Here is a 16,776-nt window from a genome sequence, read left to right as displayed (position 1 = left end):
AATGCCACGCAGTAGCTCTTCCCAGCAAGAGGTCCCCATCTTGTACCTGTAGAAGTGTTGGAGAACCTTGGTCCTTACTTCAGTGGAAGTACAATCTCATTTAGAGACCTCCTCACAACCTCTACTGAGGCCTTTCATTTCCACAAGATATAGCTATCTTCAGGCTGTGAGGAAACCTCTCCAGTATCTGCGTAACCGATTTGTGACCTGATGTGCATCTGAGATTTGTTTGCTTGGTTTGCTTTTCATGTGCTTTGAGTTTCATGAGTTTGAAGCTACCAAAGCTCCACTTGGATACAGTGTTAGACTGATATTTAGATTTATACAAAGGACAGCTAAATCAAAAAAACTGTAAAAGGCACAAATGAACACCAGACTCAAAAGCTGACTGATCTTTACAAAACCTTTTTCCTTCCTGAAAGACATTTTGAGGTCAGCTGTTCGATTACACCAGAAAAGTGCCTGTGTTAGGAAGGCACAAATTGTTCTGTGGTCTGGTATCAACAAGACCTTAACTGACTATAATAGGAGTGCAAATCAACAAGCTCAGATAAACACCTCAACTCAGTCACCCCTTATACCTATATAAGAACTGCCTTCCCACTCATCCTTACCCTTTCCCCATTGTGACAGCTTAGCAGAGATGCAGGCTGTTAGTGATGACCAGCATAGAAATGAAGGAGCCAGCACAACTAGAGCGGTGTGCTGACGTGTCCTGGAAACACTGCATGTAGAGATATGGCACGGCTCTCCGCAGCACAGGACCCGTGGCAGTGCAGCACGGCACCTCTGCACGGAGCTGTGCCGAGGCAGCCAGCCTCCTTACCGCCTGGAGCAGAGCCATGGTTTCCAGCTCAGGCATCGACATCCCTCTCCACTCATCAGTAAGGACAAGCCCTGCTGAGTTCTGTTGTGGGCACAAGGACCTCCCTCTCCGTATTGGCTCTTCTCAATAACGAACAGTAAGCAAGTTGAGAGGACTGTGTAGCTCCTACTCATTTTCTTGTTCCCTCAACACTGACCTGTTTTATTTCAATAAAGGATTTCTATTGCCTCGTTTGCTACATTCTTTTATTTTCCAAGATGTTATTGTAATTTAAATTATATTTTATAAGGAAAATTTAAAAATCTTTTTTATTAAATCTAATGATTTCTGGAGGGTTTTTTAAAATAATCTCTTCTAAAAACATCTTTCAAAGCACTGCAGCACTGTGTGCCGCTAAGCGAACTTGGTGTTGAGTACACAAAGCAACTGGAAAGACTATCTCACTCACAAACTATGAATACGTCTTTTTCTTAAAAACATCTTTCATAGCTTGAGATTCTTGTATATATGAGTCATTTCACCTATTTTAGCTACAAAAAATTTATATATTCTTCTCTTATGCCCCATGGAAGTTTTTAGTTTAATATAATAGTCTTTAGTTTCACAGCATTTAACAGTTGGTTATACCAATTATCTTCCAGCTGCAAGGACTCTCTACAGAAGAATATTCAAATCCTCAAAACCTGCTGAGAACAAACAGTTGCCCTCAGTTCAGAGAAAAGCTCATGGCATGCAATTCCTCCTCCTTGCACAATCACACCCATGTTCAGTAGGAGAACGGAGCAGGGGTCTATTTAAAACAAATGCAGAAATAAATTAACACACATTTCCTTTTCCGTTGTGAATATAAAGTGTGACTTACTCTTTTAGTTAGCTGGGTGTCCATCATGAAATTATGCACATGTTTTTCAGCTTTGGTAAGTTCTAACTTCCTTGCCACCACAGCTACCACCAGTGCAGTGCACCCAGCACCCTGAAAACAATAAAACAAACCCCCAAGATGTTACTACTGCATTTTGCAGAGTTTTTAGTGGAAGTTTCTCCTTTGCTGTATAAGTATGGCAGGCGTCAGGTGATTCATCCCCAATAAATATAGTGAACACGCTACAGCTATTTCAGTTCAGAGCAATAGGAAAAGTCAGTAATTACAGGCTGGTAAACTGTCAAGGCATCAAAATAATTAGCAAGCAGCATCATTTGAATGTTCTGCTTTTTTTTCTGCAGGGGGTGAAAATCTGAACACATCCCATTTCTACTGCATAAACAAAGGGTCCGATCAAAACAACTTTTAAACCCCAGAATATTAGTAACTAAATGCAGAATACCCTGTTCTTAACAATTGTCTCAAGGTTAAAGCAATTGCTAAAGAGGATATAAGATCAGTATTTAACATACAAGAAAAGAAAAGTTTAAGATTTTCTGTAGGGCCTAAAAATGATCATAAATACAGTATTTAACACTTCAGTATACTTCCCTGTTCTCTGAGTTCTTCAATGATCTTTTCCTACAGTATTTCTGCTTATCTTATTACTGTTTAAAACAGCACACATACACAAGACCATTTCTTCAAAACAGGGATGGAAAAAATACCAATTTTCTAACTTGTGCTATCTATATGTATGCATATGCATGTATATACAAGGACATGTATGTTCACAACAGGCCAAAGCCAATAGGTACTTGTCCCTTTGAAATGACAATGCCTTTATCAGCATCACAAATTTAAATTTTTTTGCGGGGGAAAAAAGGAAAGGAGGCTACAATGAACTAGGTAATGAGAAGCAGTGTCTATTATACACATCTACAAGTATAATTTACTTTACACTATTAATAAATTCTGCTGCCTTGTTCTTTTTTTTTTTAAACAAATCTTTACAGGTTCTTGTTTAAAAAGTACAAAAATCACAGGAAATATATGAGGCTGTATTTAACTTGCAGGTTCATCCCAATCTAGTTGTTCTTGCATCTGTGCCAGTTACTCCCCAGTATAAAGCAATCTCTTGTTACACATTGAAGCTTACCACATTTTCATTCATAGAGCTTTCTTTCACTCTTTCTGTGTTTCTCCCACTAATTTAGTGTCCCTCTATTCCCCACATCTACAACTGCCTTACTCTCTCCAGAAAATCCTGAAGAAATCTCTGAATCTAGCTTCCAAAATACAAATTCCATTAATAAACACAGAGATATTGCAAAATAAATTCACTCATTGGAAACCCCTACTCATATACTGTCCTCAAAAGAATGCATCTGCTCTCTCTGCTTACTTACTGAGGCACCCAATGAATTTTGTGAAAGTCTCCAATTAATCAATTCTCCGTTCCTCTGGTAGATTGTTCCAAGAAATCCCATCTGTTCCCTCACAAACACCTAATTCTCTGCAATTAGTTCTCATGGATCAAAGTTTCTATCCCCAACAGCTCTCAACATTCCCTTGAATAAGTCCCTTGTAATTTTGCTGCATTTCCTTCTTCTCTCCTGTCCTCTATACTAAGCTTTCTAGCTTTGCTGGCTGTTCCCTCTCCTTCTGTCCTCCAACCCTGTGTCAATAGAATTTAATGGAAATTTACTTAAAGTCTTGCTCTTTCCATGAGATGAGTCAAAACAGGGCTGTAAGTTCCTTTGCTTCTCCAGATCCCACTAAGAGTTAAGAAGGAAGAAGACAGCCAATGCAGTTTAAGGCTGAGCCCTTCAGAAATCCACCGAGCCTTCTGAGAAGAGGACTAGGCAAGAGATGCTCTGCCATGTGCCCTACCTCCCCCGAAAATATACAGTTCTCCTTTGGTTTCCTTCCTGTGAAGGAAGGCAGGAGGGAAGTACTAGTATGCAGAAGATTTCTCTGTGGGCAAATAAATGAATGAATTACCCCATACAATAGTAAGAACAAGAAGAGAAAAGCAGACATCTTTTGGCCTCGTACGTCAGGATAACTGGGGCCAGATGTTGATTTAATGATGTAAGTTGAGTTCTTCCTGCCTACAGTAAGAATGCTAAAATGGAACAAGGGTATTAATACACTACTGGCAAAGTGGCACAAAACAGCAGTTTATACAAGTTACCAGGGGAGAGAAATATTAGATCCTCCCCTTACTAGCCCTCCCAAGAAAGGCTAGAGGAATGGTGACAGACAAAAGGAATGTGGTTTGAGTTGAAATTATTCCAGCCTTTGCGATTAACTCTCATGTATTTTCACAGTGGCATAGCAGTTATAAGGGCCAAATGCTGTTAAAAACAGTAGCTTTGTATCTCACATGAAAGAGGTATTCTGCAGCAGCAGAATACCGTCACTGGCAGGCTGTGACAACCACCTCTATGATGTATATGCACTGCTATCTTCTTCATCTCCAGAAAGCTTACTGCAACGGCAAGGTATTCTAGATTCAGGTCACCCTCTTGGCTTTGTGGGATATGATGGGATCTCAGTATATGAAAATGAACCCTTTTAGCATTTCTGCAAAAGAAAGAAGTATTATACTATCTGCATGTTTACATTTCACAGTACCTTGAAGTAAAACAAATTACGCTCATTCTTTAAACAACTAACAGAAGTAAGATTGAAATTCCAGTTAAAGTACATGATGCTAATTAATATTTTATGTTACAGTGCTCTGCACTATTATATAGTTCCCTGAAAGATCTCAGCATCCTTACAAATACCGATAAAGTGAGAATTACTTCAAATTGCAGAGATTAAATAGAGGCAATACAGATACTTTAAAATGGTAGCATCGTAAGCATCATACTTGCCATATTTTATGAATATCCTGAGTCACATGAAAATCAGTAGCATGAATTCAATGAATTCATGCTCATATGCTCAGTTTTTTTTCCTTATATCAATACTACATAATGCTGCAGCTCCTTTTTTATTAAAATGACTTAGGCTAAGTAAAAGCACCATGATAATTATTTCAACTCCAAGAAGGGTTCTTTCGAGAATAAAATTCTAAAAATACTTCTATTTGACTGCTGCATTTTATAATTTCCAACACCATTCTTTTTATCCTGCTTTGAAGTAAATGATAAACTAAATCGCTGCTTCAAGCTCCTGCTTAACTTTTAGTGTAATTATATATAATACAAAGGAAATGAAAAAGGCATGAATGTATACATATTCAAGTATCAAGGCAGCAATTAATTCTATTTGGAATTTGTACTTCTCAGTCACCCTCTGTCCACTTCTTGCATTATAGGGTTATTGATTTTAAGGTCACTTAGAACTTCCAGTATGCCATAATTTGAGGAAAAAGAGAATGAAAGAATATTCAGAATGTTCCCTCATCAGTCCACTGCAGCTTTAGCTAGAGAAATATGTATCTGAAAGTCACCAACTGCCACCCCATCGAACAGTCCATTCAAGGTGTGGCTAAAGTAAAAGATGAAAAAGCAAGTGTCAGATTTCAAAGAAGTAAAACACATCAGCTTGTGCTACTTATTAAATGTTCCTAACTATGTACATCAGAACTAAAAGGTCCAACTTAAGACTATTTCACAAGAAAGGGAAAAAATGGCCAAAAAAATTAATTAATTCATGCTGACTATTCAGATTTTCAGTGATTTCAGGTAAATTTGAAAAACAGATAATTCTGTTTTCACAGTTTCTCAAAATTGTGGAATTATTTTTCTATGCAGAAAGCTTTTGTATGTGTTCACATGAAATTAAGCATTAAACAGTAACAAGCTGTCCTGACAATGTAGACAAAGCTGTTAAAAAACCTGGACACAAATTATTACAATACATACTGTGTAAGCAACTTGGGCAAGCCAAAATTAAAGTCTGACTGTACTGCTCATTTGCTTCATTTAATGGGAACAGGTAATAACAGAATTAACTATCCATTAATCTGATTTCTTTCAAGTACTCTATGATAAAGGGTTTTCCATCAACCACCAGTTTTAAAAGCTGATCTACCTGACTTTCTCTGTTTTCCAGAAAGCATGTACAGGCTGAACAAACTTATCTACTAAACCAGGAAAAGCCCTTAAACATCACAGATTTAAATACAGGCTTCTCTAAAACAAGACCAAGATTCTGCTGATGAGCTGAGCAATGCCTATTTCCTATTTGCAAGGATCTGAAGATGAAGTACATGAACCTCATCCTAATGCACAGTATTTCTTGCTTGATATGAAATTAGTCTTCAGTATAAGCAAAAAGGCTGAAAACAAACCTATGACATATCCTCAGTCTTTCAGCTGGGCAAAGCAACAAACACTGGACGGCACAGTGGCATCAGATCCCTGATGTAAAACTTCCACTTGTGAGCAATGCAATCTTGAAGCATAAGGTTTACAGTCATTTACACTGGACAAAACCAGCTTTGACTTTCAATGTATTTAGCTGCTCTCCTACATGAAAACATTTTGATGTGTTTGCAAACAACTGTAGGACATCCTTCACATCTTTAATTCTAAACATGCTGCTCCTACTCAGGACAAAGAATGATGCCTGATGTTCAAATGCTCATGCAGGTGAGCAACTGTTCATGAAAGCCCTCATTTGGTACCCTCTTTGATGCCTAGAATCCAAAGTGAGTTGTCCTGATGAGAGAAATAAGTGTATGTGGGTATTTGACTCACATATATACTTAGGTACTTGTTAAATACTAGTAGGCTAGTTATTTTCTCAGTTACATAAGCCTAAATGACGACTGATGTTCCGTAGAAAAATGAATGGAAGAATGGACTAAGTTGAGGGAAAAAATAAAATGTCAAGAGGCATTGGCTTTTTGACATCAAGCCCACACCATGTGAAAACAGCAAGAGAAGAATGGTGAAATTAATTGTATTTTAAGTTATATTTTTAATTTAGCAACCGAACAAAATGCTTAAACATGACTTTCAGCTCAAAATAACTATTACTTGGTGTTATCTTTCACTTTACCCTAAGGCATCATAAACTGCAATTTTCCCTATCTGTCCACACAGTCTCTCCTCTTGGCACTTATTGTTCTGAATTATTGCAAGTTTCCTTTCATCTGCTTTAACAAAGCAAATTATTTCTTTCTTAGCCGTATCAGAGACTGCTGCAATGGCTGTTTTCTTTGCCTGTCATTTTTACTACGTTACTCTGCTCTGTGTCCATCCATTCCCTTCTCTATAGCATCACACACACAACATTTGCCCGCAGCTGCCATATTTTATGACTCCAGGCTCTTCCATTTCATGGATTTGAGACATAATAAGCCCCTTCAGACAAAATCTTTTGCATCATCTTTTGACTTAGGAAAAGCTTCCTGGAAATATGTACAAATCTAATACATAGTTTTCTTTCAAATTCCTCCCCTATTTAATATACAGTTTTCTTTCAAATTCCTCCTCTTCTTTTTTAGGTTATTACTTACTACAAAGCCTAGCAAAACCAGTGAAGGTACGTAAGATTCTGGCGTGCCAAGATCACTACTTTTGATCCTACATAATGCCTCCTTGTTCCCCACTCTCTTTGCTATATGGAGATGGTAAACTGTTCAGGAATTTGGACTATATATTTCTACTGTCTTTATACATTACTGGTATCAATAGGATTAGGTGTTAGAGTCCTAAGTGCTACAGGAATATAAATAACAATAAATAAAGATGGTAGGTCTGTATTAACCGATTATACTGTATACATCATAATACTAGACGGGACTTTGCCTTTTTTCTCCTTCAGATCCTGCTGTGGTTTGCCAAGATTATGTATGAATATACTTACTATACACTATACCAGCTGAGATGCTTTTAGCAGCCTACCCTGAGCTTTCTGCTGTTATCATCCGAACCACCAGACCAAACTGACTAACTTAAAAGCTACCACAGAGAATTTTACATTGTAGTAAACCACAGCAGACATACCCACAGCAGCTAGAGAGGAAAAAGCTGGTGTTGCCCAAAGTATCCAATGACGGTAAGGCTATGAATTTTGGATCAAGACCATGCTTTTCCTACCCCTCATAAGTGCTAAGACTGAGGGTTCACACTGGTGCAACACACAGCGACTGCAAAACTGCAGGGTTCAGGCTTCAATAAAGTCTAGCATTTACATCTAGTATCTGCTAAAGGCCCAGTTTTAGTGATAACCAAAGAAAGGTGCTTCTAACTCTTCAACTGAGGGGTTATCTAAGGAGAAGAATGGTTAGGACTGTCTGATATGCTGCAGTGGGAACAGCATTTGGTCAGCAGAGAAACCCTGTATTCCTCTAAGTAAATGCTTCTGGCACTTCCACTTGGTTCTTTCTTTGGTAAGGTTCCAAAATACCTTTACAAGACAACAGTGAATTGAGCCATTTTTGCAACTGCCTGGAGATCACATATATGCCTGGAGGGTGCTATTGGTGAGAAAGGAAAAAACACTGTATAACAGTGTTGCAGCTTTCGTTTACTGGACTGAAGTGAAGCGCAGTCTTTAGTGCTGTACTTGTCACAAAAACGTCCTGCTATACTTGCCTGTAGCTGAAAGAAGGCAGTTGCCACATTTCTTGCTCACTTCCCTTGGGATCCACTGTGGGAGAGAGAAGGTCCGCTTTGCAGACATATTGTTTTGGTGGGAAATCTAGCTCTGCACCAGAAAAGGCACAACATTCCTCCTGCTGCTCTGCATAAAATGAAAATCCTGTAAGAATTTAAACAGGTATGTTGTTCATTTGGCTCTCTAGAAGGTGGACTTACAGGACCACCAGGGGAGAGGGGAAAAAAAATTTAAAATCTTGCTTGCAGTAAAAAAAACCTCTCCAAAACAAGCAATGCAAAAGTTGAGGGAGGAATCCATCCACAAGACAGACAGAGGCTAGGGAAATGGTGGTGTATAAGTGTGGTTTTGCATTTGTCATTGTTCACTGGGAGAGATGTGTAACCTTGCAACACTGAAACAAAATAGGATGAGTAATAGGACAACAACTATGCCATCTCAGCCAAAAAGGTGACCTAAAATAGTTCTGCATTATTTATACTTTCATATATTCAATATTTGCCTGGTTACTATTGTCAGTGGACTTTGTCTACACCACAGCTAGAATTTTATTGCAATATTTAAACTTCTAATCTATACAACAGCAGATAAGCAGATTCCTTTACTTCTAATTAGTCCATAAGGTTTTTAGCAATGTTGCAAAAATAAAAATGATGACAAACATTGAAGGTCACATACAAACATGAAATTGATTAAATACTCTCAGATACAGTAATGGGTAATGGTAGTGGGGGTGAAATAAACTCCTTTTCTTGAGTAATGAGAGCTGGGTACTAGGAAAGGCTTCTGGGACAGCATAGAAGGTGAAGATTTATAAAATGAAGACAATCTCTCTTCTACAGGTGAACCTATAAATGGTAGCAGTGTTAACCCAGAGAAGTCCAAGAATTGAATGCACCCTGGTGGCTGGGCTCCCGGGAAACCTTCAGTAGCGGTAACAGCTAAAAAACCCCCTGGAGATCAAGACAGTTTCTGTCAATGTGCAAAAGACCTTTTTGCTGAGCAACAAGGTGAAATATGATTTCACTAAACGAGCAGGTGCAACAGCCTACAAGGCTGATGGGAAACAACAACAATTCAGGACGACGGCTACCAGTGATGTTCTTGAGCAACACCTGTGTTGTAAATACAAAAGTTTCATGAGAATATGTGCAAACGTATATTAAAATTGCTACATTAAATCTGAAGTTATTGCAGACAAGAATACATTTTTTCAAAACAAAGCAGTAGTTTTGCTGTAACAGTCATCAGCTCTGGTCATATCTATGTAAACAAAGATATCATGGGACAACTGCTGTTCATTCCAGCTAGTAACTAACTGCCTTTGAACCTGCTGAAATGCATCCACAACTCCTAGCGAGATCGAAATGGGAAACAGTTCCCCAGTCCTCTGACACTTCAAAAACTTCCCTGCTCTACGGGTACAAATTGAAGACCTTCTGAGAGAGGTTTTTTCCTTATTTTTTCTAATTCTAAAAGAGGGTTACACCTTCCAGGAGATTTTGTTTACTCAAATGGAGGTTGAGCCTCTGCTGTTCTCTCACATTTCAGATTACTGCCCTAACTGCCACTACTTCCAAAATGACTCTCTGGAGCTTCTCAACTCAATTTTGATAATTTATTTTCTTTTCCTTCCATCCCAACAAGCCATAGCCATAAAATAATCCCAAACTATGTTCGTTCTTTCCAAAAGTTTCCATTTTGGCAATCTGGTGTGCTGGAACAACAATAGTAGGGGAGCTGAAGAATTTCTGAGCAGCCCAACTTTTAATAGCTTCAGCCCTAATAATTCAAGCATCATTAACTATCTCCTCCATATTACATTTCTGCTTGATACACTGTCCAGTTAGGTTGTATTATGTTAGAAGGAATAAACACAATCTGTTCTGAATCCTGACGTCACTTATATTTACTATTAAATTCTCAGAACCAACTGAATTAAATTCTACTATATATCCGAGGCATGGATCCAAGACGCTACCAATTTGCATGAAAAGCTTTTCATATTTTCCTGTACTCTCAGGGAAGTAAAAACTAAGCTGTGTCCTAGATTTTTGAAATTCCTCTTTTAGGTTTCTTATCCACAAAACTATTCATCACAATGCTCTGACTTTTTACCACCAGATAACTAGAAATGATAAAAAATGTCGCAGATCCTTGATCAACGCGCAAAATGTTCTAGGTAAACCTTTAAACAGCAATATAATCTATTGTTCTTTTACTGTTATTACAGAAAATTGAGTTGCTTCTAACAATTCAACCACACCTATCTACCCACAAAGCAGCGTATTAGTCTTAATCATACCTTTTCAGCTCTTTTGAGTGTAATTCAAACTATATTTCTGTGTTTCATAAACAATCACGTGTTTCTGCAACTCATTACAGAATTCAACAATGTAAACAAAAGTTTTCATAAAAAATCCCACGTTTTATGCATTATTATGAAAAATAATTTATGACATTTTTGTACATTATCCATAGAAAGTTCTATAAAATAATTTTTGTATTTCATTGCTCAAATCTGATGGTTACCTTTTTTTTCCCTTTTTCAGGAATCATCCCAGAAGATCTGCAGACAATGTTAACTGTGCAGTTAGAATCTACTTTTTTTCTCTTTTTCTTACAATCTAGTAAATATTAAATTTCAAAGATGTTGCAGTTCAGATTTTGCTACCAACAAAAATCATATGGTTAAAAACTATACTACTCTAGGTGCCACATTCCCCTTGTAGCTAGTTCTTTGTATTTACTGGTAAGACCAGGTTGAGTCTCAGATGAAACTGTAGGCACAAAAGCCACAATTTAATCTTAGCTGAAGAGTCCTCTATTCTCATAGCAGAAACACCTCATCCTCTCACTGTTTTCATGATGCATAAGAAAGGAATTGCGATTCTTTTGAACTAAATGCAGACTTCCACAAGGACATTAAAAGCTGCAGCATGAGAAGCTTTAAAATCAGATCTGATTCATTTTTGATTCATGATTTAGAACTAATAAAAACTAGTATCCCTAAGGTCAGATTGTACACATTGACTGCATTGCAACTACTCTAATAAGAATTCTTCATGTACATGAGTGGTGTTCAAATCCTGTAGTTAAAAGTTGCTACTTAAAAATTTTCCAAAAGAAACTTCTCATCTTGTCCACCTCTATGATGTAAATTTAAGAAAACTTTCCTAATTTATTTGGTTCTTTCATAGGCTTAGCAATGTCTTTGGAGTTCCTTTCAACAACAGAAGCATTTAGGCTGCACTTCCAGCATTAGCGAAGCAGACACTCTTAAATGACAGCTAATTCATTTAAAGCAATCTTCATCCAAGCTATAGCCAACGACCCTGTGCATCCTATGACAGGACAATTGCAACTCATTCATTTTATCATAGCAACATAGGTTTACCTACTAGTTCTGTATATCCACTTCTAACTGCTGGTGGTTGGCTCTGCAGGAAGATTCTGCATCCTTAGTTTTGCATCATACAATAAATGTGCTAGCTCACCACATAATGCTGGACGTAAAAGTAAAAGAGTCCTTCTCAAACCTTGCAACAGATTCTTGTATTTGGAGTTGGAAAATTGGATTGCCATTATTTTATCTTGTGTAGCTACAAAAGCTTACAAAGATGCACCTCACAGTCAATAATTATGCATCTTCCTGTATCTTCTCACACTTGCCACCTTGGCAAACGACTCCAAGGCCCTAACTCCAAAAAGCCATTAAGGAGGTGGAAGTGCTGCTTATATAAGTAGTTCCATTTAGCACCAGCACAAAGCGCTCCACCTGAAGCTGAGCTCAGCCTGCTGACCAGGATCCAAGAAATCTGCTGGAGTCAAGAAATCTGCGCTGACAACCATGGATGGCTTCTTCAGTTGGCAGAAAAAACTCAGGCAAGCTGCATGGCATGGTGAAGATGCCACAGGTGTCCCCACCTCCTCTACGTCCTGTTCTGATAACAGTGACAGCACTCACGTTTCTATCCATCCCTCACACTCTTGCAGACCTACCTAATGTATACAGAGAGCAGAGGTCACACTTGCTATCCGATTTATAGGCCACCTGGCCCATAGTCTACTACTGCTGCCTAGTGAAATCTCATTGGAAAAACACTGATAGGTAATCGAGTTGAAGTACCCAGTTCCGTTTCACTTGCCTGTCTGTAAAGCACCTCTGCATTAACCCATACTACCAACTCTGTATCACGCTGTGTCAGTCTTTTCATTGAAGTTTCACATATTTCAGTGCTTTGCAAGATCAAAAAGTAAATTGTTCAATATGACAGTACATATTTTTTCATTATTTGCCTTCTTTGTTCACAGGTTTCATTGTTTTTTTTTATTATTATTTTTTATTTTTATTTTCCTAATACGTTAATCAGGCTTCTTTGCTGGTTTACTCTTAACGATTCTTAAGGCTTTTTTCCTTTTGGTATAATTTGAGTATGTGTTAAGATTTTCCTATTTTCCAGCAGTGTGCACTTGCAGGCTTTAGAAGACGTCACTTGAACCACTGCCTCAAGACAGCAGTAGCTGCAGTTTCACTCGCCAGCACAACTTGATGCTCCCAGCAGATGGTGTAAAGCCCACTTCCCAGCCCGGAGCACAACACTGGGTTTGCTCAGCCTGAGCAATCCAATTTCCATCGCACAGACCGCAATTCCTGCGGCAGAAGTGGGAGGACAGCCCGGGCACCGGGGCTCTCCCTTCATTGGGGTCAAGACACCGAAGGAGCCCTCTGTGGGCCAGCAGTTTTGCAAAGCCAATATTAATTCTTCAGTGGTCTGTGTAACTGCTCTTGTGTTTCCAAGTATTTCTATTTATTCTCTCTTCCACTCTTTTCAACAGGGACCTTATCCAAAAGCAAAACCTCAGTGGTATTTGGTATTGATTGCACTAATCCAACAATGTATTTGCTATTTCAGATGCTGGAGAATTACATATTCCCTCTTAAAATCACATACACAGTTTCATTTCATGGGTACATTCATTCAACAATTACCCTGGTGTATCTTTTAATTAGACCATCAACCACTCCTATTGAAATAAAAATCAGTAAGTCTGTTCTTTTCCACGACAAACATTGATTAGTTACTGTACAAGTTTCAGAAGAGTAGCTGGTTTTAAAGAATTATATTTAAGACCTATAGGCTTTGTGGTATTCCAGGTGAGCCTGGAAGACAGTTTGTTATCATATTCACTGTTTCATACTTCGTATCTTTCAGATCCTTTATTTAAAAAAAAAAAAAAAAGAAATAAAAGAGTAATTTCAACACCTGACTTGCTCCCATTGCTCTATAATTTTTTTCTCAAAGATGACGTTTCCCAAAGCCATATCGCAGATGTCCTTAAAAATGTAATTAGGGGTCAGCCTTTCACTACTGTTTTACCTATCATCACACACTAGCTACCTGGCTTGTTTTTTCATTACGAATGCTTTCTGTCTCTGGACGTATTTATGCCAAACTTATTACCATGAGATTCTGATTGAAGCCTTTGTGCTTCCAAAGCAGTTGCAGAATCTTTAATCATAAAAAACAATCAAAGACATGAAGATACTATCCATACATTTTACAAGTCTAATTTTCAACAGAATCTTGTTTCAGTTGCGAAAAAGAAATGCCATGTGTTCAAATGGTATATATTAATCAGTACTTTAGTTTTTCACCAAAGCAATGGAAGCAACTGCCGCAAATAAGTTTACATTTGAATCCAAATGGTGCTCTCATAAGCAAAATGACAAACATGTCTTATAATTTCAGCTTCTGTGTGGTTCATGCACAGGCATACAGAATAACATTTGCAATAATCTGGAGTCTGTTTTTCTGATTTTATTTTTACCTTGTTTTCATCATAATAAAATCATAAGCCTACTCATAGCTATTCAAAATAACAGTCCAGATGCTGCCATCATTTGTACTAGCATAAACACAATAGCAGTGTGAAACCCATGGATGATTAGTATCAATACTACTATTCTCATTGCACTTCCGCAGGGCTTTGAAGGTCCTAGATTTCTGTTACTGTAAGTCTTTTTCATAATGTAATACCAAAAAGTGCTGAACAATTTGAGTGAACAAAATTATCTGATACCTGCATCTTCAACTATTTGCTTCCTATTTCTAAACAAAGCCTGGGAAGAAGGAAAGCTTTATAACAGGGTTCTGTCCCCACTCTGCACATCCCCATGGCAATATAAACTGCCTGTCCTCCTTTTTTCCTAATGAACTTATGACCACGTTTTATTCTCTCTGGCATCAAAATCCAGCTCAGAAAGAGGAGCAAAGGCAAACACCCCAGAAGATGGCAGATTTGAGCTTAGTCAACGGCCTTTAAAAAAGCCTTCCAAGTCATTCCTCTGCTTTCAGCCTGTACCATCCAACTACATTGCAAACTCTGTATTTAAGGAGACAGGCACTTGCCATCACCAGGAAAATTTACTGGAAGTCTTCTCAATAAAGGTCAATGACCTGAAACCTGTCAGATTTTTTTTTTTTTAAAAAAAAAAGCACTTGGAAAAAATTCTTAAACATTACAAAAATATATTGATCTACTTTCCTCTTTGGACATAAAATACACCCTTATAAAATGAAAATTTTACCAAAACATCTGTTCAAAAGGGGCAACTACTTGCCTTCACCCATAATCCCAATATACCTGTTTTAACAGAGACAGATATTGGAGTTGCATTTCTTATAATCAACGGCAAAAATTCAGAAACAAATATGTATCATACAGTTATATACAGTATATGTGATGCTCATTCTGCCCTTCTCATTCACAGAGATATGCATGAATTTCCCAGACATTATAATAGATCGCTTTACTCCCTGCCTAACTTTGACCAAATGGTGCAATACAGAACAATTAAAACCAGACATGAAGTACAGTTAACAAATAGATACCGAATATGTACGGACTAACAATTGCTGCATTGTATCATTGTAACAAAAACTCTTACAGTGCAAATTGCACTACATAAATACACTTAAAGCTATGTATAGTATGTTATTAGACTTATAAGTAACTGAGTAGAAAACTATGCTCAAGCAAAATGCTTTAGGAGATTAGCCACCATCCTGTTTCTTTGTTTGTGAGTAACTTAATTTTAACAAAAAAAGTCAGAGCTGGAGATTCATTACTAGTGCTGGTCCAATTACACATGTCCAAAGATAATCGAGATGGTATGATACCTTAACATTTAATGAGAGACTCTGTTGAGATTCTGAAGCTGTGAATTACATCAGGGTGGAAATATGTTTCTCTGTATTTCATTGAACACCTGCTAAACTTCATTCAAAGAAGAAGAAAACCCTCCATTCCATTATCAGGAATGAAAGACCATGGAAATGGTGTGAGTAAGTATATATACTCTAGAAGTCAGCAAATAAATACTTCTTTATGACTACCACAAGTTTTGGGATTAATTGCAGCAAACTTAATCTCATATCCAATGAACAAATTCAGAAACACTTACCATGATTCCAGTGAGTAAACAGACTCCTTTCCCACAGTAAGTATTAGGTACCATGTCACCATATCCAATGGATAGAAAAGTTATTGAAATCAACCACATTGCTCCAAGGAAGTTGCTAGTAACATCCTGTTGATCATGGTATCTGGAGAGAAAAAGAAAACGATTTCTTTATTGTGAAAATTTTTGTTAAACTTTTGTGCTGTCAGAAAGAAATCACATTAACTGGTCACACCACCATTCTTGTATTCTACAGTTATTTCCTTTTTAAAAGCTATAACAAATTAAATAAAACTCAAATGCAATTACATCAGTATTAAAGAAACAGAAGGTACAAAAATAGCACTGGCAGTAAAAATATACAGGATGGTTTATAATTCAGTATTCTGTTACTAGTATTAAAATAGCAGAAATCTCTTGATTTTTAATAGAATCTCTTCATCAGGGGTACAAGTCCTGCTAATCCTCTGCAGTGGCATAAGTCACCAGTCTACTATAGTTACTGCAGTCTGAGGCAAATATGAAAGTCAAGAAAAAGATGCGTGGGCAAGCAGGCAGCAGAGAACATCTCCATCTCCTTGGCCTAAATGCAAGTCTGTGATCGGAAACCTAATCATCAGCTATCATGTAAATGCTGACTTAGACAACCAAAGATCTTCCCTCTCCTTCTACATGTTCAAGATAAATAGAAAATTAATGCACTGTATTTCCCATTATCAAAAGATCTTTATCTTAAACATGGCAAAACTACCCTTTTGTGTTGTCAGCTATTAAATGTAATTTCCTGATGTGACACTTCTTGTCTTAGTTTTAATATTCTAGTGGAATATGTTCATTTTCTCCTTCAAAAAAACCAAGTTCAGATGAAGAATCTAGTCTTCATATGACATACTTTCCTAACCAACTGGGAAGCCATAAGGACACATTTTAGGGCTAAAACCTGTTATCACCACTCACTCTGTGGAGGAAAAATGCCTGGTAGCCTAATGTGGGTAGAATTTTGCTCCTCAGACAGAGTAGTTCTGCAACAGAGACTAT

General features: G+C 37.6%; 1 protein-coding gene across 1 annotated transcript in view; it reads right to left on the bottom strand.

The window, feature by feature from the left end:
• Positions 1–15,876, bottom strand: part of LOC104161043 (small conductance calcium-activated potassium channel protein 2) — a gene marked incomplete at its 3' end in the record, with an annotated part of 21,563 nt that extends 5,687 nt beyond the window's left edge. The window contains exons 1-2 of the mRNA XM_009699334.1: positions 15,742–15,876; positions 1,689–1,799 (exon numbers count right to left, since the gene is read on the bottom strand). Coding sequence (XP_009697636.1) covers positions 1,689–1,799; positions 15,742–15,840 — 210 coding nt within the window. The remainder of the gene's footprint in view (positions 1–1,688; positions 1,800–15,741) is intronic.
• Between the last annotated feature and the right edge of the window lie 900 nt (positions 15,877–16,776).

The sequence above is a fragment of the Cariama cristata genome, unplaced genomic scaffold (genome assembly GCF_000690535.1).
Source record: "Cariama cristata isolate BGI_N322 unplaced genomic scaffold, ASM69053v1 scaffold40534, whole genome shotgun sequence".
Classification (NCBI taxonomy): domain Eukaryota; kingdom Metazoa; phylum Chordata; class Aves; order Cariamiformes; family Cariamidae; genus Cariama; species Cariama cristata.
Note: the sequence above shows the minus strand (reverse complement) of the source record. Positions and strands in the feature narration are given on the sequence as shown.